General features: G+C 40.7%; 1 protein-coding gene across 7 annotated transcripts in view; it reads right to left on the minus strand.

Moving 5' to 3' along the window:
- The window catches only part of CNTN6 (contactin 6), a 190,311-nt gene that overhangs the window by 599 nt on the left and 163,167 nt on the right, over window positions 1-26,545 (minus strand). For 4 of the 7 annotated variants that reach the window (XM_083723402.1, XM_083723401.1, XM_083723403.1 and 1 more), the window contains 10 exons: window positions 25,006-25,181; window positions 23,442-23,559; window positions 22,087-22,245; window positions 21,853-22,002; window positions 19,720-19,790; window positions 14,753-14,987; window positions 14,301-14,416; window positions 12,216-12,402; window positions 7,065-7,177; window positions 2,528-2,696 (listed from right to left, as the gene is read on the minus strand). In XM_083723402.1, the coding sequence (XP_083579528.1) occupies window positions 2,528-2,696; window positions 7,065-7,177; window positions 12,216-12,402; window positions 14,301-14,416; window positions 14,753-14,987; window positions 19,720-19,790; window positions 21,853-22,002; window positions 22,087-22,245; window positions 23,442-23,559; window positions 25,006-25,181 (1,494 nt within the window). Of the gene's footprint in view, window positions 1-2,527; window positions 2,697-7,064; window positions 7,178-9,959; window positions 9,993-12,215; window positions 12,403-14,300; window positions 14,417-14,752; window positions 14,988-19,719; window positions 19,791-21,852; window positions 22,003-22,086; window positions 22,246-23,441; window positions 23,560-25,005; window positions 25,182-26,545 lie in introns of those variants that run through there. The other 3 variants (XR_014560479.1, XR_014560480.1, XM_083723404.1) reach the window with 3 other exon arrangements.

Raw genomic sequence — 26,545 nt, forward strand, 5'->3', positions numbered from 1 at the left:
ATAGAAAAGTACACTCAAATTCACATGCTCGAGGCATTATTGATAAGAGCTGGTTTTAATGTGCTTAATAATTACCATGCTTTACTTTGCATGTTTCCCTCCACCCATCATTTTGATTATTTTTTTTCTTCAGGAGGATGAGGTCTAATACTATTAGTTGACTATGACTGCACTTTGAGAAGCACTGTTTCATTGCTCTGTTTCATTCCACCGTTGGTGAAAGACTTGCAACTCTACAGTTCAATGCATAAAGTATAAAGTACCTAGGACAGGCATAGGCAAACTCTGCCCTCCAGATGTTTTGGGACTACAACTCCCATCATCCCTGACCACTGGTCCTGTTAGCTAGGGATCATGGGAGTTGTAGTCCCAAAACATCTGGAGGGCTAAGTTGGCCTGTGCCTGACCTAGGACATTCAACCCACAAACCAGTTAATATTTTGTGTTTGGATTTCAGTCAAGGAAAGCAGTGGGGCAATTAGATTATTCTGAATTCTTGACTTAATTATATTACAAGGGAAGCCCCCCCCCTTAAGCTGGAAATGTATATCACTTTGCTTACAGCAAAGTGCCAGGTGTTGGAAGTATTTGGGGGGGGGGCTCCCTTGTAATATAAACAGGGGGCCTGTTTATTCAGCTGTATAGGTACCTGGATTTCTGCCCCAAAGTCTTGTCCTGATGGTACCATTCAATAGAACAACACCAGCTTTGCAACCTAACTCTATCCATATGAAACTGCTCACCCACCAAAGTCTTTGGAGGGTCTGTGGTCAGGTTACTTGAAATGCGTCATCATGCCTCCTGCCTAGGGGGAACTAGCCCTTGCAACTGACTTTTTCAAGATGCACATTTCATAACTTCTATTTACTCTTCCTAGTGGATGGCGAAGACCATGTCCCCCCCCCCCCCAGGCCTTCTATGATAGTGGAGTGGTTTTCAGAGTCCCTGATGCTGTGTATTATTATTTTTTAAAAAAACATTTTAATGTGCTATTATTTATTTATTCGGACCATTTGCATCTGCCCTTCATCCAAATATTTTAATGCGGGAAGTAGCAGAAATACAAACAAAGTGAGATCGCTGCTTTGAATGTGCATTTGTAATGTGCCTCTCGTTCTTTTACTTACATTTTATACTTGCATTTTAACTTTAGTGAGCCACTTTGGTGGTTCTTTGGCTGAAAAGCCACCTAGAAATAAACTTTGGCATGACATGACATTGATGTGCAGTGGAGAATGACGGCTAAGCTCCCAGCCCTGGTAACGTATTATCTCCTTATTCCAGCGCTCTGTGCATTCTGATTCCCTATGTGGAGGCAGAACCAGCCATCAGTACCAGAATATTAGAGCTGGTTTAAAATAACAACTATATAAGAATCATTGGAGGGCAGGGAGGACGTGGAGAGGACACCTGGATTTGCCCCCATGCTTTGCACCATATCCTGCCCCTGCCCCATATCCTCTTAAGGCCCTCTTCAGTAGCTTTTGGTTGAAACATGTACTGATTAGTACAGCAATGTACCCTACCTAAAGCTCCGTGTAAGGGTGTTCCTTCACCTCAACGAACTAAGCTCTCATCTCACTTCTGTACACTCTTTCTATTTCTTCTGCTTTTTATCTTTCTATTATCAATCTTGAAGTCATCCATTTGCTATCTCTTGTCTCTTGCCCCCTTTGCACAGAATTGCCCCCTAGTCTCCATGTTCATGTTATTCCATCTTTATCTTTTGCAATACCCTCTCATTGTTTCTCCTTTCACCTCCCTTTTGGTTCCTTTCCAGTTGAACAACTCCCTGTTCCCACAGTTCACACATGCCTGTTGATAAATTGATGGCCGCAAGCAGTGCTTTTTTGGGGGGGCGGGGGGCAGGACGCATACCCCTAAACATTTTGTGAATCTAAGTTTGGCCTCAATATGAGTAGAAAAATGAGAGTACCCCCTAAACATTTTTTAAAGAAAAAAAAAGCACTGGCCGCAGGTGTGAATAGGTCATGAGATTTTTTTCAGTACAGTTAGTTCACAGGTGCAGGTGCCTATAATTGTGTGGGGGGAGGAAACCAACCCCTTGTTTTGCATAGGAACAGGCAAACTTTCTTCGTCCCTCCATCTTCCCTCCCCTTCAGTTAAAATAAATAACTGGGAGCTTGTGGGCAGAGACATTGGCTGTTTAAACCTATACACATTCCCCAGTATGTTTTAGGAACCTTTAAAATAGTAAATAACGAGGATTATTATGCTGAAGAGTTTAATTTCAACCCGACCCAGTAACTGATTTCCACACAGCTGCAGCCTCCACTTAAATCAGCAAGCCGCAGATCCGCAGCCCCCTGAAAATTCTGCTGCATTTCCCCCCTCATGTTAATTGGTTTTCCTTTTCTCCCAACCAGGCACGTAAGAGACTGTTCCCAGGTTTACCTGGTACCATAATATCAAGTTAGTGTCAAAGGTCTATCCAGCTTTAGTTCTTCCCAGCAGTCAAGGGACCACAGCAACAGTGTTGGGGAAGGGGGGGGGTGAGGTAACTCACTGGACATGGTTGGAATCCTAATTTCCTCACTGCTGCTCCCTTCCCCTCCATCGCTCACAGTTCTTATTTCTACGAGATAATCTTCTTCGAAAGGTACCAGCAGCTCAGCGGTTGTACTGTTTGTCTCCAATATATGAGTGGTGCTTTGTCGGTTTTGCCTATACAGAATCTAAATATAAAACAAGAGAAGGGCAGGACCTGTTATATTATTGCCGCTTGCTTTTGTTAAGGCTTCTCCGCATGGTGGGTTGTGTTCTCAAACATTTCTGCAGCGTATTTTCAAGCACCCTGTGGGCACATTCAGCAAAAACACAGACCGCTCCAGTTGCTTACAAGAAATCCCTATGGAGATTCCCCATGTGGAATCTGAAGAGGTGCACGGATATGTTCACAATGCCTCCTTGTCTTTCATGCAGCGGCACATCTTCAACCTTATAATCCAACACTTCTCGCTGTGTTCCTTGGAGCTTCTGGGGTTCCTTAAAGCAGCCCAAGGGGTTCCACAATGTAAAAAGTTGCTGTTGTGGACACATTTGCATAATGTGTGATTTCCATTGAGCTGCAGCCGTGAGAGTTAAATGCACTTATTTCCTTCCTTCTCAGAGCTTTCCAATGGCTAAATCAGTAGCATCCAGAAGGGCTGTGTGGGCAGAGCAAATCTGCTTACCTGGTTTGCCAATGCTGCACCAATCTGATGCTCTCCACCACCTCACCCCTCTTAGTAACTGGCAGTGGAGTGCAGTGTTGAGAAGTCAGGTAAGCAATGCAGCTTTGCCTGCACCATTTGCTACTGGGTTAAGTGTGCTGCTCAAACCCTTGTCACAGGAATTCCTTGCCTTCTTGTAACTGCCTTCCATTGGAGCCAACTCCTAGGGGCCAAGGTCCCTTTGAACCCACCCATAAAATGTTTCAGGGGCACCCCCCAAAGTTAATGGCCATTGTCATGTGTGATCAATGGTGTGTGTGACCATCTTGTGATCAATTATGTGGGGTAGGGCTTACGTTCCCCCCAAATAATATTTCATTCAAGCTAGCACCAGCTCAGCTGAATACATATATTTCAAGGGGCCAGATATATGAATACTATTTGCAAAGTAGTAGAGATTTGTTATTGCCCCATGTCAGAATGAATGGGGGAACCAGTTCTTTGATAATGGCACCATTTTTATGTTTTGACTAAGAATTAAAGAAAGCAGGCACAAAGCCAACCTATTTATTGATCTCACAGCTGACCTGTAGCAAGGGATGTGGTGACAGACCGTTTCTCAGTTGCTTGGCTGACAATTCCATTTTATGGAAGGTGGAATAAACAACAAGGGGGTGATCTCTCTTGGACCTGGTCCTCACCAACTGGGAGAAACTGATCGACAAAGTGGAACTACTAGAAACTTTTGGAGGAAGTGATGATGTCTTCTTTGGTTTCATTATACCTGTGGTTCTCAAACTTTTTTCCTCTGGGCCACACTTTCAGAATAAAAAAATTGTTTGGGCCACACCAGTTTTTTTTTTTAAGGATAAGAAATATATTGGAAAACCAAAAGAAACAACTCCAGCAGTGCTTGATTTATAACACAGAACATCACTACTTTGTAATATAATTGGACATCCAGAAAGTATAAAACATGAATCGTTCCCAAAATAGAATTATAACCAAGTTTCTTAGATATGTACCTTAAGTATGTATACAAACTCAATGAGAGATGTGAGCTTGTAGTATCACTTGATGCTCTTTCTCTCATTTTGAAAAGGATTCTATCCATATTCTACAAATAAAAACAAATTTATACTATACTAGACTGAAATGCTTAAATGTTTCTTTGATTATCCTTGAATCTTCCAGCCGCACTTGCCATCCTCTCCTGCCTCAGCAGTGACACACCCTTTGAAAACCACTGCATTATACAGAGGCAAGGGAAAGCTGAGTGAAGTCGGACATGCATTCTGGACTTTAAGAAGGCTGATTTCAAAAATCTTAATGGAAATACTGGGTGAGATCTCATGGTCAGAAATACTGAAAGAGAAGAGAGCCCAAAATGATGAGAGTTTCTTAAAGCTGAACTATTGAGAGCAGAAATGCAGGCAATTCCAACAAGAAAAATGGGAGGCATCTGTGTCTGCATAAGGAGTTTACAGATAAGCTGAGATTTAAGAAGGACATGTATAAGAGATGGAAGAAAGGGAAATCATGAAGAAATAGTATACACAAGTAGCCAACAGTTGCAGGGAGAAGGTTAGGTGGGCCAAAATTCAGAATGTGCTTAGTGTTGCCAGAGGTTAAAAATAATATTAAAAGGTTTATCCAACTATGTTTGAAACAAGAGGGAACAACAAGCAAGGAGTAGATCCTCTGCATGAAGAAGATGGAGAAATGTTAATGGGTGACAGAGAGAAGGTGGAACTGCTCAACACCTACTTTGCCTCTTCATCCAAAAGGAAAGCAATGCCCAACCTGGTGATAACAGAATAAACGGTGCAAGGAGGAAGCTGCAGCCCAAGATTTGCAAAGAGGTAGTAAAGGAACACGTATCTACTTTAAATGAATTTGCAGATGACACCAAACCGGGGTGGGGGGTGGGGTGTAGTTAATGCCACAGAATACAGAATCAGAATTCAAATGAGAACTGGGCTCAAACTAACAAAATTAATTTCAGTAGGGAAAAATATAAGATTCTAAACTTAGGCAGGAAGAACCAGCTGCACCTACCATTAACTTACACGAGTAGACAGTGTGATACAGCAAAAAAAGCTAATGCTATTATAGGTTGCATCAGCAGAACAATAGTTTTCTTATCAAGGAAAGTAATAATACCACTCTATTCTGCCATGGTCAAATCACATAGGGAGTAGTGTGTCCAATTTGGTGTGCTACAATTTAAGAAGAATATGGACAAGGTGGAACATGTGTAGAGGAGGGCAATCAAGATGATCAAGCATCTGGAAACCAAACTTAGGAGAAATTGTTAAGGAAGTTGGGTATCTTTTGTCTGGGAAAGAGGAGATATGATAGCCATCTTCAAAAACCTAAAGGGCTGTCACATGGAAGATGGAGCAAACTTGTTTCTTCTGCTCCAGAGAGTAGGACCTGAACCAATGGTTTCAAGTTACAAGAAAGAAGACTAGACATCAGGATGAACTTTCTGACAGTATCAACAGTGGAATGGGCTCCCTTGTGAGGCTGTGGACTCTCTTTCCTTAGAGGTTTTTAAGTAGAGGTTGGATGACCATGTGCCATGGATGCTTTAGTTGAGATTCTTGCAATGTAGGGCTTTGGGCTCCTTCCAACTCTACAATTCTATGATTCTATTGGATTAGGCAATGCTAGCAGATGCTACCACAAAGGCTTAAGCCATGTTGGATGGAGAAACAGCTGACGGTATGAAGTAGGTGGCGTGGAGGGAGGGCAAAACAAGTCATAGTCACTTTGATCATCTGCAGGTGATCATTAAACCATGTCTTAGGCATGGTTGAACCTGATGTGCGAAGCGAGCCTATAACCAGTCCATCTAATTCAAGAGAGGAGGCAGAAATAGAAACTACACCCTTCCTTATTCCCTCCCTTTCCATAGTACATCTCCACATGGCAACTGCAGGTAATAGTCATGTATCAGAGTCAGAGAAATGGGTCAGTTGTTTCCTCAGCACACTTCCCTTCTTATATTTGATGGCTCTCAACCCAGTTTGACTAACATGACTAACAAGATAAAGAGTCACGTGATAAAGATCCTGTTATTTTGAACTGATTTACTTATTGGATTCTCTTATAGACTGCCTTCAACCCATTTAGGATCATAGCATGGTTCATAATACAATAATGCAATAATATACAATACAATCCATAAAACCACGGACTACTAAACTGTAGAGAAAATCAGGAATTTACAACTCCTCCTGTGTAGAGAACAAGATTCTCGGGGGAAAGGGTTCTAGCCTACCTTTACTATTCTAGTTTTCTACATGGAGCAGTGATGGATTTTTTTTTGGAGGGGGATATAGAAGGCCACTTGGCCAAGTTAAACTCGCAATCTGGAGAACTGGTACAGCCTCATAGATTCACCTCAATGAAACCTATGTCTTCGACTGATGTGACTGATGACATAGGATATCTGTCTGATCTTCGATGTATAGATGTGATGATGAAGAACAGCCTTTTGGTTCTTAATTTAAATTGTGGTCAGTCATCTCCTTTGTGGTTAAAGCCTCTGCATATACTGTACCATAGTCTTTGGAATGATATTTTCCATTTCAAAAATAACAACATTTGTGGCAGCATGATTTGCGTAAGACTCGTTGACATTTTGTATTTATGTTCAACACTTATGTCTCATGTGAAAACAGTTTTCTGCACTGACTACAGAGTCATGTATCTAGATTCTCTTTTATTATCTGAGTGCCCATCAAACATGGCACATGCTCTGTACTTGAATACATTTCACTTAATAAGCTGATGAAGCTATATAATATTTTTAGATCCAAATAAAAAATAGCAATACTTTATAATACAGCCACTCACAGGAGTTCCTATGTTTAACATACTTACTTTGTAGCCTAGTACTTCAGACTCATTTTCCATTGTTTTCACATGCTCCCAGTTCAAGCATATCTTCGAATTTGTCAGTTTCCAGGCAATGTTGGCTGGGCGTTGACTTGGGGCTTTAATAAAAGATAAGGACAATATGCATCATTTCCAGACAGAAGCTGCACAAACTGTTAACATGAAAAGTACTCAGATATGACTGATTCAAACCCAAAGTAACTATTTAAAGACTCTTATTGCAATCGCCTTTCCTATGTGAAGCAAATTCTATTCATAACAGGCGGGGAAGAACAGAACCCACTGATCAAAAAACTGTATTAACAAATTACATTATTAATAGAGCCCACAATCTGGTTAGCTGTATGCTTTTGCACCCAGATGCTGGGAAGATATTTCATTAAAAGTTCCACAGTTATTCCACAATCATTGGCCTGGGATGTACCATGTAGCTCAAACCAGCTAGGGAATGTGATGCTTGCCACACTCACCAAAAACATTTGACTCATAAAACCCCACAAGTGGCAATATATTATGATGTGCTTCCCCGTCCTGGGAATTGTATAGTGAAATAGATGCCAACCCTCATATGCCTATGTGGGTACCCTATCTTTTTCTGTAAAATGTCCCTAGTTGGTTTTCAGGGGTGCCATATGTGGAGGGAGGGAAGGTGGCCTCCCCCATAGGTATATGGAGGTTGTCATCTTTTTCTCAAGGAATGTCTTTTAGAAAGAACAGATAAGAGGAGTCAATTAAACCACCTCACTAAAAAAATAAAAAGGGGGGTGAGAAAGCAAGCTGGAACAAATCATGCCTGGAAAGGTTGTACACATGTGATCTAAACTGCATGTCCATGTTTCAATCTGAGCATGATTGGTGGGCTATAAACCATGCAGGCTTGCTACAAATTGTGGAGGAAACCAAAATCTTCTCCCATTCTAGTGAACAGAAGTGCCTGTTGTGGGTGGGCACAGGGCAGGGTTGTTGGTTTCAGGGAAAACTAGTAGGGTGGTAGGGACAGTTGAGGCATCTGGAACAGATGATTTGAAGCCAGGAACTCTTCTTCAGGTCAGACTTCAACAGAGATGGAGAGGGGCTTGTTTAGTCCTCTGAGTACCCGTTGCTCATTTCCAGGCCTGACTCTGGTAAAAAAAAATTCCTCAAGCTTTGAATGCCCTGTGTGTGCCGTTTCTTGGGGTCTTGGTTCAAGGGCTACTGAGACAAGACTCTTACTGAGTAGCCACTGCCAACTGGTGAAATATATTATCTACAGTACATGCCTGCATAAGTGGAAAGGCATAAATATATCTTATTCCATAAATATTTATTTCACAAAGATAGTTGGAAAATTCTAGACATATTTCTTAGCTCTGATCTGATTTTATTTAAAGAGTTTTGATGAGAAACAACTAAGCAAATGATCAAAGGTAATTGAAACAGTTTCTTTTTGTCCATATAAAGACTGACCACAAGTTCACAGCTGGAAAAAAATATACAAAGTATAACCAGATTTCTTACTATCTCCAAAGTTATATGGTGCACATTCCCACACATCATTGTTCTGTGAAGTAGGAAGATAGAACTGTATGGAAAGGATACTTATTTGAGCCTTCTATAGCTGGCATTTAAGCCAATGGCAAGCTTCCCTCAAGATGCCTAATTTTATTTCATTAAGTCCTCTTCAGAAATTTCCCTCCATCTATTCCAGCTCCACCCTCCCAACTTCCTTGCATTTGGTGGAGGGCCTGCCCACCAATATGCATTCAGGTGTTCTCCATGTAATTAGGATCCCAATTGTGCAGATGAACCTCAATTGTGTATTCAGCTAGAGGTGTGTAGGTTCTCCCTGCTGAATATGTGCAGTTCAAAAGACAGGAAGAAGATCAGACTGCATGAGATTTACAGATGGTCCACATTGTCCCATTCCCACACAACTCTCCCATCAATGCATCCATGAACATGTGAGGATATAGTTCTTTCTGGAGAGGACTATATTACATTCTACTATGTTATACTGAACTTAACTATCCAATAGAAGGATTGTGATGCAACAGATGACCTTGTTAATGAGTCTACTGCAATTTCAGGTACCATCTTGTATGAGAGGTACACTTCCTATACCTGTGAAAGACTAACAGCACAATCCTATGCATGCTTCCTAAAAAGCAAGTCCTGCTGTGTTCAGTAGGCTGATTTACTAGCAAGTGTGTTTAGGATGCAGCCTAAAAATATAAAGCTAGAAAAGGTGAAATCGAAACAATCCATAGTTCACTTTACTATGCAAGTTAGTCCACAAGTAAAATCCATTAGTTGTGTTGTTGTTGTTGTTAATAGTTTGATGTTTTTTGGTCTGATTCTCACTTCCATGGCCTTACTAAAATGCAATGGGTTGCATCTGGGAGTGAGAATATAATAATAAATGTAAAAATCACAATTTGTTGCCCTTTCCTGATGTCAAATTCAGGTTCCTGAGGTGGCCATCTCATTCTGCCCAATAATAGGGCTGGGCCAGGGAGTAGGGTATCACCTCCCACACTGTTCCAGAGCATCCTCCAACCCCACAGAACAGTTTTTATGGACATACAGGGGGCTGCAGGGGGAAGAACGAATCAATGAAGAATCACTTATACCCCCTACTTTTCTCTGTTGAAGCACTCCAGAAGCAGCATTTGCTCATGGAGACTCTGAATCCAACCTGTTTTATGAATTTGTTGTTCCCCCCCATTTTAATGATACTTCCTCCACCCAAATTCTATATTCTCTTCTATCATTGAGTGTAAGATATGGAAAGTGTTTGAAGTCCTCATCCCGTCCACTCCCTCTTTGATGTGCACTATGCAGGAGAGTGTTTATAAGGATTCTGCATGCATTAAAAATGAATAACCACAAAACACCCTTTACCTGTGCATTAGTGGCCACCTCTCCATACGTAACCTAAAAAGGAGAAAGAGTTAAACGAAAAAGGGCAAGGTGATGTTCCAGTTAATTAAAAGGTATTACTGGGGACTCACTATTTCTCGTAAGCCCAAGGTGATTTTGAATGAGAAGAATGAATAGTAGGCTCATCAAATCAATGGAAGATAGGTGGAGAACATTGAGATATTTTCACAGAGGACTATGAACACCATTCCAGCTCTCATGCATTTCCAATGATGCTTAATCAAAGAGGGAAACTGAGGGAATATTTACACCATATTCTAATTTTTCCTCTGGAATTTTAAGGTATGTCAGTTTAGACTCCTCACAATACATCACAGTTCAAATGTGATGTGATTCTTCTTGGCTGCTAGGATATTCTCTTTCCACACTATTTTGAAGTTACAGGTTGTACCAGGCTTTTGTCTGGCACTACTGGGAGAAACTGAATACAGATATATACTCATTAAACCCAATAAAAACAATCCAGCATTCAGGTGCACAAAGGCCTATTGAAATGAATGAGTGTAGAACACTTCTAACCCATTGATGAACTATAGATTTTCTGCAGTAGTGCTATAATGAAGCAGCCACGCTCGTTGAGCCAAAATGTTATTTTCCTCCATTTTTAACAATGGAAAGGAAGAACAAACAAAAGGACCATCTCATATCCTCACCCTTTTCTTTTTCCTGCTATTCTTAAGGTGCTGAAATTTCTAATGTTACATGCACCTTGTTCAACTGAAGGTTAGTAGAAATTCCAGCTGTAAATGTGATCAAGCCTTCAAAATGACAAAAGGAGTATTTCCCAAACAAGTAACAAAATCCATCAAATGATACACATACTAGATCAGGGGTAGGCAACCTAAGGCCCATGGGCTGGATGCGGCCCAACCGCCTTCTCAATCTGGCCCATGGACGGCCCGGGAATCAGCATGTTTTTACATGAGTAAAATGTGTCCTTTTATTCAAAATGCATCTCTGGGTTATTTGTGGGCCCTGCCTGGTGTTTTTACATGAGTAGAATGTGTGCTTTTATTTAAAATGCATCTCTGGGTTATTTGTGGGGCATAGGAATTCGTTCATATATTTTTTTCAAAATATAGTCCAGCCCACCACATGGTCTGAGGGACGGTGGACCGGCCCATGGCTGAAAAAGGTTGCTAACCCCTGTATTAGATTCTATTAAAAGGACTGGACTTAATTCATTGATTTAGAACTGCTTACTGTTAGCAGAGGTGGATTTAGGGGAGCATGACCAGTTTGGTCACACTAGGTGCTGAGCATTGGGAGGCACCACAGAGGATGCTGGAATTATTATTGAGAATGGAGCATGAGAAGCAGGGTGTGCGCGCCAAATGTTGGTGTTGTGCAGGGCACTGCTGTATTATGAGACCCCCTAGTCTGCCGCTGCTGTTAAGTGCACATATCTTCCATGCAGGAATTTTGTAACAAAAGGTAGCCCTCAATGAGAGTTGTGCAAGAGAAGAATGGAAGAGTATTCTGCCCCATGCTTTCGAAAAGTACAGTTCATGACACAATCATTCCCCCACCTCCCCAGAGGTGCATCTGTAGAGAGCATTTGCAATAAATCTTGTGGAGAAACTGCAGACCTGTAGCAACTCATTTCCTAGACAGGAGCTGTTCAAAATTAGTCCAAGACTCGAAACAGACAGAGGTGCCTGCCATTTCCATCTGAGTTGGTTGTCTCCCAATCCAAGGTGTTGCTTTCTTATGGGTCTGCCTTGCACAGCTGCCTGTACTTCCAGGAAGGAAGGGTAGCACTTGGAGAGCAAAGAAATATGGTGGGCTGGGCACTTCATGGTGACCCACATTAATCTCTTTGAAATTTTGTAAATTGCGTGGTTTACTTCATGTGGTGAAGTGAACTGACTGGTGTACTGCTTGCGATTATTGCTTTAATCGTGTTGGGAAAGCTGGGTGCCCAATCAGTCTCTGAATGAAGGGGAGGACTTTTCATTTAGTAACACACAGACATATTTCCAATACCCATGCAGTACTTAAGCAATGCATTTTTTTTTTAAAAAAGGTGGCAACTTTAAGAGTTATTGTAGTTCAGCATCCAATATCATCACTTCCTTTTGAAATATAGGACAGACATACTAATTGTGGAACTTTATGATGCTTTTCTACTAGGCAAAGTTGTGCTGCAGCAGGTTACTGTGAGTCAAGTGCACTTGTGCTTTTTTAAAAAAGTCATTGGCTGTTTAAGATACTCACGTGCTTTTTTTGTAGTGACGTTAACGGGGACACTGGATGGTCCAGTCCCAGCTGTGTTGAAAGCCCTCACTGTGGCAAAATACATTGTATTGGCCCTGAGGCTGGTGATATTTTTGGCTGTGATGTTGCCGTTGACTCTGACTTTGCCAGTTGCAGAATCCTTTGAGTCGTCCGTCCAGTACAAGACCTAAAGTTTAAGAGCAAGGGTTCATTGCTTTTTCTCCAATTACAACCTTGATTGGAAAGAAGACAAGTAGACAAGTAATGCTTCAAGAGGGACAGCTGATTTTGTAATTGAAGCTGTCAGGATATAAAAGCAGGCATGAATATTTATAGCATTTCTTGCATCCTGAATACAAATCGGGGGGGGGGGGACCCACACATAAACAAATTAGGACTCCTTTGCTTTTATAGCAATCCAAAGGGGGAACTTTGATAAGGTGAGTAATGCTTAAGTGCTTGTCGATCTATAATTAAACCATGAAGGAAAAAGGAAAAAGAAATGAAATGAAAGAGGATTCCTAGAGAGATCTTAATTATTATGTTTCTTGCCCATGTAGTTACAATTCAATAACTATTGACTTAGGCCTCCCTTTGAGCTCTAGCAGTTGTTTGATGTGGAAGAGCATGTGCTTTCTGAACTAGACCATCCACTCTGAGGTTCAGCAGCAAATGTAGTTACAGTGGCACCATCCCCACACAAGAGGAGGTTTCAGCAGGCTTGGGAACATAGGAAGCTGCCTTATACTGAGGGAGACCCTGACAGCAGCTTTCCAGAACTTTAGACAATAGTACCTCCCAATCCTACCTGGAGATGCCAGGGATTGAACTTGGGACCTCCTGCATGCAGAGCACATTCACTACTATTGAGCCAAAACCCCTTTGGGCCCTTTTTTTGTGTGAAGTCAAGGTTTACAAAGCTATCTTTCCACAAACCCTGCAGAACAGCTCCCCCCGCCTTGGGGTGGGGGGAATGGGGATACAAGAGAGAAGGAAATCATTCCATGAGTGTTATGACAACATTGGATGCAACCCATAGCTATTAAAAGCTACTAAAGAAAGGAATGTAAGAAAGAAAATGGTTTATCTGGTTTGAGATAATAGAATGCACAGAGAGTGCAATTTGCTACCTACCATTGCCAGTCTGTAAGCTGCCCTCCAGTGAATCATGGAATATTTAAAGGTAAAGGTAAAGGGACCCCTGACCCCTGTGGCCGACTCTGGGGTTGCGGCGCTCATCTCGCTTTATTGGCCAAGGGAGCTGGCGTACATCTTCCGGGTCATGTGGCCAGCATGACTAAGCTGCTTCTGGTCTGGCGAAACCAGAGCAGCACACAGAAACACCGTTTACCTTCCCACTGGAGTGGTACCTATTTATCTACTTTCACTTTTGATGTGCTTTCGAACTGCTAGGTTGGCAGGAGCAGGGACCAAGCAATGGGGGTTCACCCTGTCATGGGGATTCGAACCACCGACCTTCTGATTGGCAAGTCCTAGGCTCTGTGGTTTAACCCACAGCGCCACTCACGTCCCCATGGAATATTTACAGAGATTCTAATTGCACAGGGTGAATGTGTCTAAAAAACAACAACCCCAGAATCTTATTCAAAGTTGAAAGGAGACCAGTCTGTCTGCAAATAACCACATGCAAGGCATTAGACTAAAGGATATGTATACAAAAGCAGGAGAGGTTGAGGTTGGAAAGTTGTGTTGCAAGAATGCTAATGCTCAGGAGGCAGGAAACCAGAAAGGCTAGCAGAGAAGATGGTGTGCTGGAAAGGAGGAGTCAAATAGAATAATGGGACGAAACAATCTTGAAAATCAGGAAAATGGCAGTTAAAAGTGGAGCTTGACTGGGAGGCTGGAAGCTGAGAGGGACAAGAAAGAATGGATGTGAAATGTTGGCATACACCAAGTGAACAGAAAAGGTTACAGTAGAACCTAGGGAACTGTGGGGCAAAAAGAAAAAGGAACAGAAGGGTAAGGTAAGGTAATATATATATATATATATATATATATATATATATATATATATATATGAACCAGCTATATTTGACTACAAAAATCTAATATGAAGTGTCCCACCTCATAGCCAAGAACCCTTCCAGTATGTCTGTTCCACACAACAGGATTCCAAGAGACTTCTATTTCTGAGGCTGAGAAACTTTGTACAATGGTTCCAGTTGGTGCTATCTGTGGCTCTGGGAGAGCAATAGTGGCACAGAAAACACGCATTTAGAGACCACAATGTAATACCAAGTTGTTATAATGAAAAATAAACAGAAGGGATTATAAATCTGCAGAAATCATGAAAAGACTGATCTCTCACAACTAAAGACTTCCTGTGGCAACCAACTTCTTATGATGTAGTGAATTTAGCTATTGAACCACCATGACATTATTGCACAGCAATGCATCCATGCCACTGTCTAGGATGTGATGTCAAACACTTCACAATGTGGTTCAGATATCAGTTACACCAAAGTAAGAAGACCCAACAGTGTCATAAATGGTAAGATATGGATGATTTTGCTTACCGTCTTCTCCAGAGTACACAATATATATTGGGCTCATTGCGCCTACTCCTTCGTGATTGAAGACTCCCACTTTCACTTCAAAAGGGAATAAGGGTGTGATGCTTTCATTTCTATAGATGTATTTGGATGCCTCCACTGAGGCAACCACTGCCTTTGTCCAGCTTGCAGAGCCCAGAGGCCGGAACATAATAATGTAGCCAAAACCTTCCCCGTATTGTAGTTCCTCAGGAACTGACTGCAAGAGGCATAAAAATCAATCAATAACCACTTGCAAGCACTGTATATGCTGTTTTAATTGAATCTTCTCTCTATCAGTATATTTTAGTTGTATTGATTTGGTTGACTGTGCTTCCAAGAAGATAATAATGTTTGCTCCATCAGTCAATGTAATATTGAAAATAACAATAAAAATAAATCAATTGAGGCAATCAATTTAGAAACAAAAGACCTAATCAGCAGCATTAAAAAGCATGCACTACATTTTAAAAATTAGACTCATTTCATTATCATCTTAGTTTGCTTTTGATTTTCCACCATCCTACACACCCTTTGGAGTGCTGAATTGCTATTTTTAAAAGAATGACAACAGAATGGAAGTGACTATTGCTATATAAGTGTACACCAACTTGGTGATTGCAACTTTGGGCCATGCTACATGAGGCACACTAGATTCATGAATGGACCTCCTGGTATTTCTATTTTACTAAAAGCTCACATGGGAATGCGGTCCAAATTGGCAGGTCTGGGGAAAGGGTTAATCATTTTCCCATTGCCATTTCCCAGATCATAGTGCCCCAAAATTTGCATGTAAGTTTAGTGTGTGTCACAAGAATATAACCAGTGTTATTTTTTGTAGTTTCAACATTCTATAGTTTCAACATTGCCATGTTTCTATCTGTAAGTCTGGCCAAAGCAATATTTTTCTTAATAAACCAAATGGAAAAAATATGCACTGGTGACTATGTTGATATTATTTTCATGAGGGCATCCTTTTCCTTATACGTACTTTATGGAAAAAGAAACACTGGTGGAATATTGGAGCCATTAAGGCTTCATCTGTGTTCTTTAGTAAAACATCATACTGTATCCATAATCACTTCAAAGGAACCACTGCTTCAAAGGTAGAGGAAGAACATTAAAAGCCAACTAAGTTGGTGAATCCCGAAATAAATTAGAGGAACTAATCATCACTAGGGTTCATATAGACACTGCGGAATACGAAGGTATGTTCATGGGGATCAATATACAATGATACAATAAAGCACTGAGATTGGATTATCACAGTAAGAAAGTAGCAATACTATGCCATTGAGAATTGGATATGGATGAAGAAACAATTCAGGAGGACTGGAAAAAATTTAAGGACTATTTGAAAAAACATTATAAGCTGTACGAATGCTAAAAAATGCACCTTTTAGGAAATTCTAGCTTCAGCAATGATAAATTAATGAAATGGAAATTAAGGCACAAGAAGTCAGAGGTAGAATAATGAAATAACTTTATTGTGTTTAAATGAAAATGTATATGATTTGGGTTATAACATATTTGAAATTAGGTAACATGATAAAATGAAGGATACAATAAGTATTGAAACAAGTTAACAAATTGCTGATGTTCTGTACTACAGAGAATGCAGGGTTGGGAGGATGCGGGGAAGTCCATTAGACTTGATGGAAAAAAGAACATGGAAATTTGTAACTTTTTTATTTTATTCCTATAATCTGTTTTCTATTCTTTTTTCTGTATTTCATAAACTCAATAAAAAATATTATAAAAAAAAGAGAATTGGATATGGATGGAAGTAGCTAAATGCATAGATAGAATGTTTGTTTGTTTTTTTAATTGCTTTTAGCATTCACTGCTTACCCTTGTGACAAGAAGTGAGTATACAGCAGTATTATTTATTTATTTACTCGACATACCAGAAAAGTAATCACACCTTTGTGGTTTTTTGCTGCTGTTCTTTGTTCAGACTTGCAATATATAGCGGTGATTGATATTAGAGAGACAGGAAATGTGCATATCTATCATCTGCCCATCTACCTAATGTCTCATACTACTTGCTGGATTATTTAATTTTGGGGAGATGCTCCTGTAATGTTGAATTTATCCTGGCTGGTTGATCAATTAATCTCAGTAAAGCAGAATTGTGGTGTTCTGTTTTGCAAAATAAAAACTCAAGTGTTAAAATCCAGTTAATGTGCAGAATTTTTGAAACTTGCATGTGCTCTGAGTCACTTTTCTAGCTTAGCAGTTAGAGAAATATGATAAAAGAAATGCTGCAGTGTACTCTGGGAAATACATTTTTTAAAAAACCCCATAATTTATAATGTGGCACAATTTTTCAGTATTCATATTCCTTTAAACCGAAAGGTACAAAAGTTACTGAATGCTAAAGATAGTCTTTTTTGTCATTTCTGGAAATCTTTCTGAAACCCCAAAAGTCCATCTGCCTGCCTAAGCTCTTTTCCTTTCTCTCCCTAATAAGTCAAAATACTCTCTTTGTTCCTGGTCTCTTTTTCTGGAGTGATGCACAGAAAGCGACTGTCAGTTGTCAAGTCAATGGGGATAAAGGACTAGCACATTTTACATGTTCCCTGTCACATGCTGACAGAAAAACATTTTCTCTCAGAAAGTGGGGTGTAATGCAGCTGTTTGTTAAAAGAACACAGCTCAAATGATGCACTGGACTCTTGCCATACCCATCTTTGTAAAGTAAATTCCGAGAGTGAGGGCAGCATAAGTGAACTACGGACAGAAAAAGAAAGAGTTTGCCACTTTATTTGTGCCAATTTACACATTTTGCAATGAAGAGTGTTCTTTTTCTTTAACTTTGGGGGAAAAATACCTGCAGAAAAAATCTCTTAGGTTGGAAACTTAAGTATTTATCCTCTCCTTTTACTATATTTAGTGTAGTCAATTTTCTGGCTTAAAAAACTTGACATAAGAAGAGCCCTACTGAATCACCCCAAAAGTATGCCTAGGCCATCATCCTGTTTCAGAAGCAACCAGAGGCTTATGAGGTTCCCATAGCCAGAACATGATGGCTACAGGACTCTCCTGTCTTGTGTTCCCCAACAACTGGTATTCACACACAAACCATGAGCGCGACCAATAGCCACTGGTGACCCTCGCCTCAGTTAATTTGGTTAAATCCCCTTTTAAAGCCATCCATGTTGATCATCTTGCCATTTTGAAATCTATAGTTATGTGCCGTTTGAAGAAGTACTTTCATTTGTCTATACAGAAAATCTCCCACCATTACACGATAAATCGTGTCCTCCTCCCAGACAGCACGCGTTGTGGTGAGATCATCAAGACTGACCTCACTGCTGTTGTGGGTGGGAGTGATTGGATAGCCACAACAATCACTGGTGGTCCCTCGGTTGCTGGGGTAATTCTGGCCAATGGGATTGTTTCATGCATTAACCAAGGGACCTATATGTACCGCTGCAAGTTGCGTCGAGCTTCCTCTTTTCGCCCCGTGCACTGGATCACCCGCCCACCCTCCCTATATTTAGGGTTCAATATGACCTTGCTATGCCATTATGGGTCGTATGTTTTTGGGACAGGGGCCCGGTAGGAATTTTCCCATTTGGCTGATTGGCTGGTGCCACTTGGGTTTCGCCTGCCGCGTAGCAAATCATAACAACTTTGTAAGGTTTGGCGGTGAGGCATTGGTTCAATGTGGAGTGGAGGGGAGGTTGTCACACCTGACCCTCCAATGCGCGAAAGGGTATTCTGTTAAAGGAATCCAGGTGCTCGCCATGCTTTTGTCTGACCCCCTTCCAGGGGTTAGGGCCACGCCAGAGCACCAGGGAGCATTGTGGGGTGAGGTTGCGTCTGTGGTAAGGCCAGTGCTCCCCCAGTCTGTTTACCCTTACTGACTTCTGCCAGTGTCCAGTTGTCAGTGCTGCCCTGCCGGAGGTGTAGGTGCAGCTAGTCGAACCAATGCCTAAGCAAACCACTCACATTCTGTAATCAATAAAGTTGTGGCCAACACTATGCAAATAACCTTAAACTAATATTGGTGTCAACTGTGTCTTTCTTTGAGAGGTCTTGGGGATCTTCACACACATCCCTGGGTTCTCAGTATGATGAAGAAAACATAACCTTATCCATTTTCCAACGCCACACATGTTATAAACCTGTTTTGTTCAAGGAACACTATTCTGCTCAATATGGAATGGCGTTACTCACTGTATAATGGCAACCACTTTATCTTTTTTTGTATAATTGTGTATTACGTTGTCGTAACCCACCCTGGGTGAGAAAGGGCAGGTGAGAAATCCTATAAATAAATAGAAGACATGCATGCATATAGTCAGACCAGCTTTGGGCCCAGTGAACAGTAATTCATGTACCTTGTAATGTTTTAAGTGAAACTTTCTCAAGGGGGCGTACTCACATCCTAGGTATAGTCTGTGACAATTCCCATTTGAACATTAAAAGGAGATCCACCTCTGGACTGCAAAAGTGATGGTGCATTTGGTTTGGGAACTTCTCCAGTTACCTCCAAAGCCACTCTTAGTTGGAACTACGTCTCAGTGATTTCAACTGAACTTATTTCCTTCAGCATGAATTATCCTTTGGGTATTTGATTTTGCCTTCTAAACATACACTGAGTGGTATTTGATACTGAAAGGCCATGTCTCCTTTTATGCATGACAGGGTATGCCTTGGCAGCATAATATTCCAAATGGGAGAAAACAACAGCAAGAGACATGCAAACAAAACTGTGTGGAATGTTTAATGTGCAAAATACCCAAACAGATTAGAGTGTTAAGCTGCCTTCTGCATAATGATGATAAGAGGGCTACAGATGACTTCTAAACATCTTTATAACATGCTGCTCACAGTTTACTTCTCTAAATCGCTACCAGTGGTGCAACAAACCTGCTTTTGCTACACCTGTATTGTAATCTCCCTTCATTATATTGAAGAGCTGAAGCTGATTTACAAATTACCTCCCATGTTATGACGAGCTCAGACCGGCTTCCTCCACCTCCACTCACATTTGCTGGTGCCGCTGTAGGAACTAGGAGGGTAAAGCAAAAACAAAAACATCACAAATTTGCGAAATTAAGAAGGCATTCATAGTTTTGTAAATCCTTCTTTGAATGACCATATGAAAAGAGAAATCAATACATGAGATCCAAAGTCAATAGGGAGGTTTAGCATCTTGGTTGGCAATGGTTCCATTGCTCTCTGGACCAATGCAGATAAGTTCTAAAACTGACCATGGCTGAACTATAGATAGGTTCTCAACTGGGCTATGGGTTCCCTCAACATTTGGGGAGTGGATTCTATAGGGATAAAACTAATGTGCCTGTATACTGTTGTTGTTTAGTCGTTTAGTCGTGTCCGACCCTTCGTGACCCCATGGACCAGAGCATGCCAGGCACTTCTGTCTTCCACTGCCTCCCGCAGTTTGGTCAAACTCATGCTGGTAGCTTCGAGAACACTGTCCAACCATCTTGTCCTCTGTCGTCCCCTTCTCCTTGCTCACTCCAAGGTGCCTGTACAGATCACCTCATTATAGTGGATCTTGAGATAAGCTGACAGTGGCTTAGATATGTGCAATGCCACAGGAACAATCTACATGGTAAGCCACTAAGTACTTTAAATTAGTAGCAGGCTGACCATAATAGACTCAACTAGAAATCTACACAGGGTCATTGACAAAACAAGTTTTGTTGAGTTATTTTATTTTCAGATATGCCATATTCTTGCAAATAACACATTATTTTGGGAATGGGGGGGCAGCCATTATCCTTTTTCATTGCTGCCGTTAACTTCAATTGATTTGTGTTAGATCTGCAAAAGTTTAAGAAGGAGAAGGAAATGGGGTGGTTAACTAAATGAAGAATTAAAAGGAGACTTTCAAGCCAAGCTCAACTAACATTCCACTGTTCCATGAACCAGTTAATGCTCAATTAGTGCTTGTGTTAAATGAGTTCAGTATTTACTGTATTTGCATGGGAAAGAAATTTATACTACTGCTCAACAAAGCCTCAACTGGGTCATAGTTGAGAAGCAGATGAAAATTTACGGTTAACTGCATCAGCAGAAGCGCAATTAATTCTCAGCTCCATTTTAATGAAATGAGCAGTGGCTCATTTGCCTCCAGGAATCTACAAATGCTCGATCGAGTTTTAGCTGGCAATGTAGACCTTATAAGACAGACTTTCTCATTCACCCTTTCATTGCTCTTTATTTGCCACACCTGTTACTCTGAGGATGATTTTAATTAGTAATCTAGAATCTTAGCAGCCAGCTGCACAACAGAAACGTTTCCCTTTTGCCTATGGGGCATCTGAGTAGTGAAATGAGTAGAGTTTATCCAAATCTGCAGGGCTCTTTGGTTCAATACTTTAACCTGTACACAACACCAGTGCCTCTGTTCTATTTCTGTATCGTCTACTCTACAGATTTTGACAGTCCTAATGAGGGGATATCGAAGCCACATGAAGCTGTCTATGAAAGGTCAAAGTTTAAAGGAACTTTGTAAACCCTATCGTTTTGAATTCTACAGTGTATAAAATAGTCTGTGCAGCATAATAAGAAACATACTTTCCTTATCCATTCATTGTACAGTGATAGAATTATGCTTTCCCAGTACTTAGCAATAAAAAATTCTGTGCATCATTAAAACAGGGATGAACTGCCTTCTGACTTCTGCATTTAATGGGGCCTACTCCCAGGACTGATGCCTAAGGAAGTAAAAGCTAATCGGCAGGAAGGGGTGATGCATGCAGCCATTCTTCCTTCACACCTGGACTCTTGGTAATCAGTTGGGAATCCCTTCAGAATAAGAGATCAGAGGGAGGAGAGGCCACTGTCAAACACCCTTCCATTGTTCCTGGATACCACCCTCCCGCAAAAAGAAACAAAAGACAAACAAACCCCACTCACAATATTTTGAATTGCAAGCCAATTTTTAGCTGATAACAGGGATACAAAAATACAGAAGAACGTAACATTTGAATAACGATCTCCAACATCACTGAGCAGTAGAGGTGAGCCATTATGGCTTACTTTTGAAATGAACAGAGTTACATTTTTTAAGGAGTTTCTCAAGACAATTTCAGGAAACCTACTGGATGCTTTAGTTCTTAGTAGCTCAGATGGTGTGCTTGGCTCTCCAATCCCAATACTATTGCCAGCCACAACACGAAATTCATATTCAACCCAAGGGTTCAGATCAACCACTGTTGCTGTGTGGGTCCTTCCATTAATAACTTCAGGAACTAAACATAAAAGCAAAAAATGATTAGCAATGGAAGAATGTGAAACTATAGCATAGAATGTAAGTCAGAAATGTGGCTGTATACCTGTTGAAGCTGCTTGCCACCCAACTGAAAAAGGGGTCCTTATCTGAATAGTGTATATTTGGACTGGACTATTATTATCTGTTCCTTGTCTCCAGTTTAGCACTGCCGTTGTACTGGAAACATGTTCAATGTTAACATCTTTGGGAGGACCTGGAGTGCCTTATTTAAAAGGAAGAAAATGCACATTTACTTTAGCAGAATACTTTGTAATGGTGCGGCTCTTTAGGGCTCTGTTGTGCATTTGATATCCACTACTAGATTGATTAGAGATATTTTTAGAAATCAGAAGTGAAGTAACCCACTGGTTCAACCCCCTGCTTTAAGGCCATATGGCTTAAAGCATAACACAGATGTCTGTCTAGCCATTCCTCCTAGATTACAACCTAAACTATACAAAATACTTCTCTCTTCACTTTCTTAATAATCCAAAATAGTTCTCTGCCATCTCTGGCCCCAAAGGCCACCAGCTCCCAAACCTAAACTTCTTTTCCTATTTTACTTAGCTTCTCCCTCTAGTAGGAGTGTCCTGTAAGAGGAACTCTTGAGAAGTCTGACGTCAACCTATAAAGCACATATACTGTGCAAGCACCATCCCTTACAATGTTATTCTCAGAGCAGATCTACTGGAATTAATGGGCCTAAGTTCATCATATCCATTAATATGAATGGGTCTACTCTGAGTAAAACTGTAGAATACCACCCTGTATTTCTAACCTGCCCTTCATCACCCGATCTCAGGATGGGATGTGCACAAGACTATATGCCAGTTCTTGCAAAATTAAAAAAACACCTGAATCCAATTATAAGAGACGAAAAGAGCAGGAAAATATTCAAATTACCACCACCAAGCTTTAAAAACACAGTGTGGTTTTCACACTCCTAATAATAATAAGATTAACTAAAATTGAGTATTCTACAGATGCCTGGAAAAACTAATACATTTTTTAAGCGGGCACTGAAATGAAGAAAGTGTGAGATCCAAACATACCTTAGAGGTATATATTTGTTTATGATATAGGATGCACAAACTAAGCATTCTCCTCTAACAAGATTATTGAGCAAATAATGGATTCGGTTTAACAGCTAAGATATGCTATAGACATATATATCCTAGATTTTTAGAGTGTGAAAAAAAGTGTGAGGAAGAAATAATGTCTGCCGGCGTTTACATTTGAGATGCTTAGATGCCCACTGGGGAAATTTTACTCTGATGGGAATATATGGTGGTAAGAAACATATCTGAGCTGTAGATCATGAGTTATTTACATTTCATTCAACCTCTTCACTGATGCTGATGCATATAATATCATTCCCTGTGTTACAGTTAGCTGGCGTTTTATAGATAATAGACTTACCCCTTACAATAATTTCTGCTGTTTCAGATAGGTTGTCCATAGATGTTTGTACTGTGCATCTGTATTTCCCAGAATGATTTAACTGAATGTTTCTTATCATAAGGTCCCCTACTGATTCCTTGAGATAAGAAAAGGAGAAATAGACGGCTAATGCATTTTCTATAGTGAATATTTCTGCAATCTGCGAAGCATTAATAAAATATGTAGTTTTAAAGTCCAAGCATATACTGCTATCATCTGTTTATTTCATTTGCATGCCTTTAATGCACCTTCACAAATAAAGCAAGCATTGAAAGCAAAAATATAAAGCAATAACACTTCTGGTGGGAGGATACCAGAACTGGGAGACTTCATGAGTGCTACTATAAGATGTCAAAGAAATAAACAACTATATGACATTTAGAAGACATCTGAAGGCAGCCCTGTTTAGGGAAGTTTTTAATGACTGATATCTTAATGTATTTTTAATCTTCTGTTGGAAGCTGCCCAGAGTAGCTGGGGAAACCCAGCCAGATGGGCGGCATAGAAATAAATTATTGTTGTTGTTGTTGTTGTTGTTGTTAGACAGAGTGAGGCAGCCACCCCGGGCAGTTGATGCTGTGGCAGTGAGTGACAATGAGGCACTGGAATACAATATTTGTGTGCCACCAAGCCTGCCCTATGCCCTATTAACTACCCTGCTTTTCTCAGGTGTGGTGAGGATAGTTGTCAGATCACTAGTGTTGAATATTCAACTCCACGTTCAATTGCCATCTGCCCATGAAATTGCTGGGGTGTGTGTGGGTGTGTGTGTATCCTTGTCTTTTGCCCCAGACAGCAGCTTCTTTTTGGTCACCTAAGACTTAAACCCAAGTCTTTTAACCATCAGAAAAAAATGCCATAGGAAGCTGCATGCCCATAGAAATATGTAAGGTGCATTTTTGTGGCCCAGTATATGAAGATTTCCAGTAGAACAAGTCTTTATCACTCGCACTTGAAAGGACATGATCCATTTCTTCTGGTGGGTCGAGAAATATAGTTTGGACTCATCCTCAGTTGTAGAAAAGACATTTCCAGATACCCAGGTTGTTAACCCTTTTAGGGATTGTTGTTAGTTAGAGCTACCATGCTGGGAGCCTTCTGATTTGGATGTATATCCTGGTGGCTATTTCTTACTGTTTTAATATTTGGCCTTAACTGTAGAGTTTGAGGAGCCTTACCCTGACAAATCATGTCCAATAGGGACCAAGGGACTGAGGGACAAGCACCCATAGCCATTGCAGGAACAGCACAGCACAAGTTGGTGCTGACACACTGCACATTTATCACCAACTATTCAGCAATGGACATGAATGGTAATGCAGATTTAAAATTATCATCTTTTTAAACACAGAGACAAAAACAAAATGACAACACTAACCACAAATTAAACAGACATAGCTTTATGATTTCCCAATGCATATTACAAAAATATGTCATTTAGGGCAAGGGGACCCATGTGATTTATGAATGGTTATACACACACACACAGAGAGAGAGAGAGAGAGAGAGAGAGATTATATGAAGAAGTGTCTGTAAAACTTACTCCTCCGGCTCTTTCAAAATGACTCATTCTTCTTTTAAAATCTATAACATCTCCATTGAATGACCATGAAAATGCAACCTTGATAGATGGATCTTTGGATACCTGACAAGGCAGGACTACACTTTCTCCAACTGTAACATCCATATTGGAAGGTGGAGTAGTAATGACAGTCCTCTCTGTTGAAGGCAGAAGAAGTCATTCTTGGCTGCATCAGTAGTTTACAAAAAAAATCAGTTGCTTTAGAAAGAACTACCAAGATCCCAAAGGACTTGTGTTTACCCCCAAAAGCATCGGTTGAAAGAAGAAGAAAAAAACCCTTTCAAGTAATTTAGATTACACTCCCAGCCACTTAATTAACGAAAATTATAGTTTGCTTAAGGGACAAGGGAATGAGTTAGAGCTTTGATTCCCGAACCCCTCCATTCTCATTGGCATGATTGTCAGATAAATTAGAGATAACAACTTCCCTGTTATAAGCAGTTTAGGCAAAAACAGCTTTTGTTGATGAAAGCATTATACAATCATGAGGATCATATGCATACAAAAAAAAAGCAACATCAAGCTTAGTCAAGATGATAAATACTGTATGAATTAAGTACTGGTAGCTAGGAGGGAGAAAGAGGTGTGAAATGAAGATATAAGGGATGTATTTTTTTATGATTAAAAATAACGTTAAGGTCTTTAGAAAAATGGAAAAAGGAAACAGCAGACTCCACTGTTCCTAACTTGTAGAAAGTATGAAATGATTTGTCAGAAAATATCCAGATATAATATATCCTGCATGTTTTGGGGGGACAGGCTAGAAAGTGCAATGCATTTCTCTCCAAATCTGTCATTCTGGGTACCTGCATTGGTATTTTGTAGAAGGACTGAAGCACCTAGTGAAATTTTAGGTTAGTGCCTTTCAAATGGATGAAAGGGCTCTGATACCTTAGTGCAAAACATCCACATCCACGCACACACAGGGTGGGAAAGGGGTGGGGCAACATATAGAAAAGTATAGGAGGGATGAATGATTAACACTCCACAAGCAAATGAATGAGTGCTTGTTGTTATATGACAGAAGGAACCAGACAAATTAGCCCATCCCTATCACCATATAATGGGACGCAGGTGGCGCTGCGGGTTAAACCACAGAGCCTAGGACTTGCCGATCAGAAGGTTGGCGGTTCAAATCCCTGCGACGGGGTGAGCTCCCGTTGCTCGGTCCCTGCTCCTGTCAACCTAGCAGTTCGAAAGCACATCAAAGTGCAAGTAGATAAATAGGTACCACTCTGGCGGGAAGGTAAACGGCGTTTCCGTGCACTGCTCTGGTTCGCCAGAAGCAGCTTAGTCATGCTGGCCACATGACCCGGAAGCTGTACGCCGGCTCCCTCGGCCAATAAAGCAAGATGAGCGCCGCAACCTCAGAGTCGGCCACGACTGGACCTAATGGTCAGGGGTTCTTTAACACCATATATAAGCTTTGCGCAAAGAAATCAGTATGGATCTTGAATGAACTGGTCAAGACAGCCTGAACCTAAAAACTACAACGAAAGCT

Source organism: Podarcis gaigeae, assembly GCF_964106915.1.
Source record: "Podarcis gaigeae genome assembly, chromosome: 2".
Classification (NCBI taxonomy): domain Eukaryota; kingdom Metazoa; phylum Chordata; class Lepidosauria; order Squamata; family Lacertidae; genus Podarcis; species Podarcis gaigeae.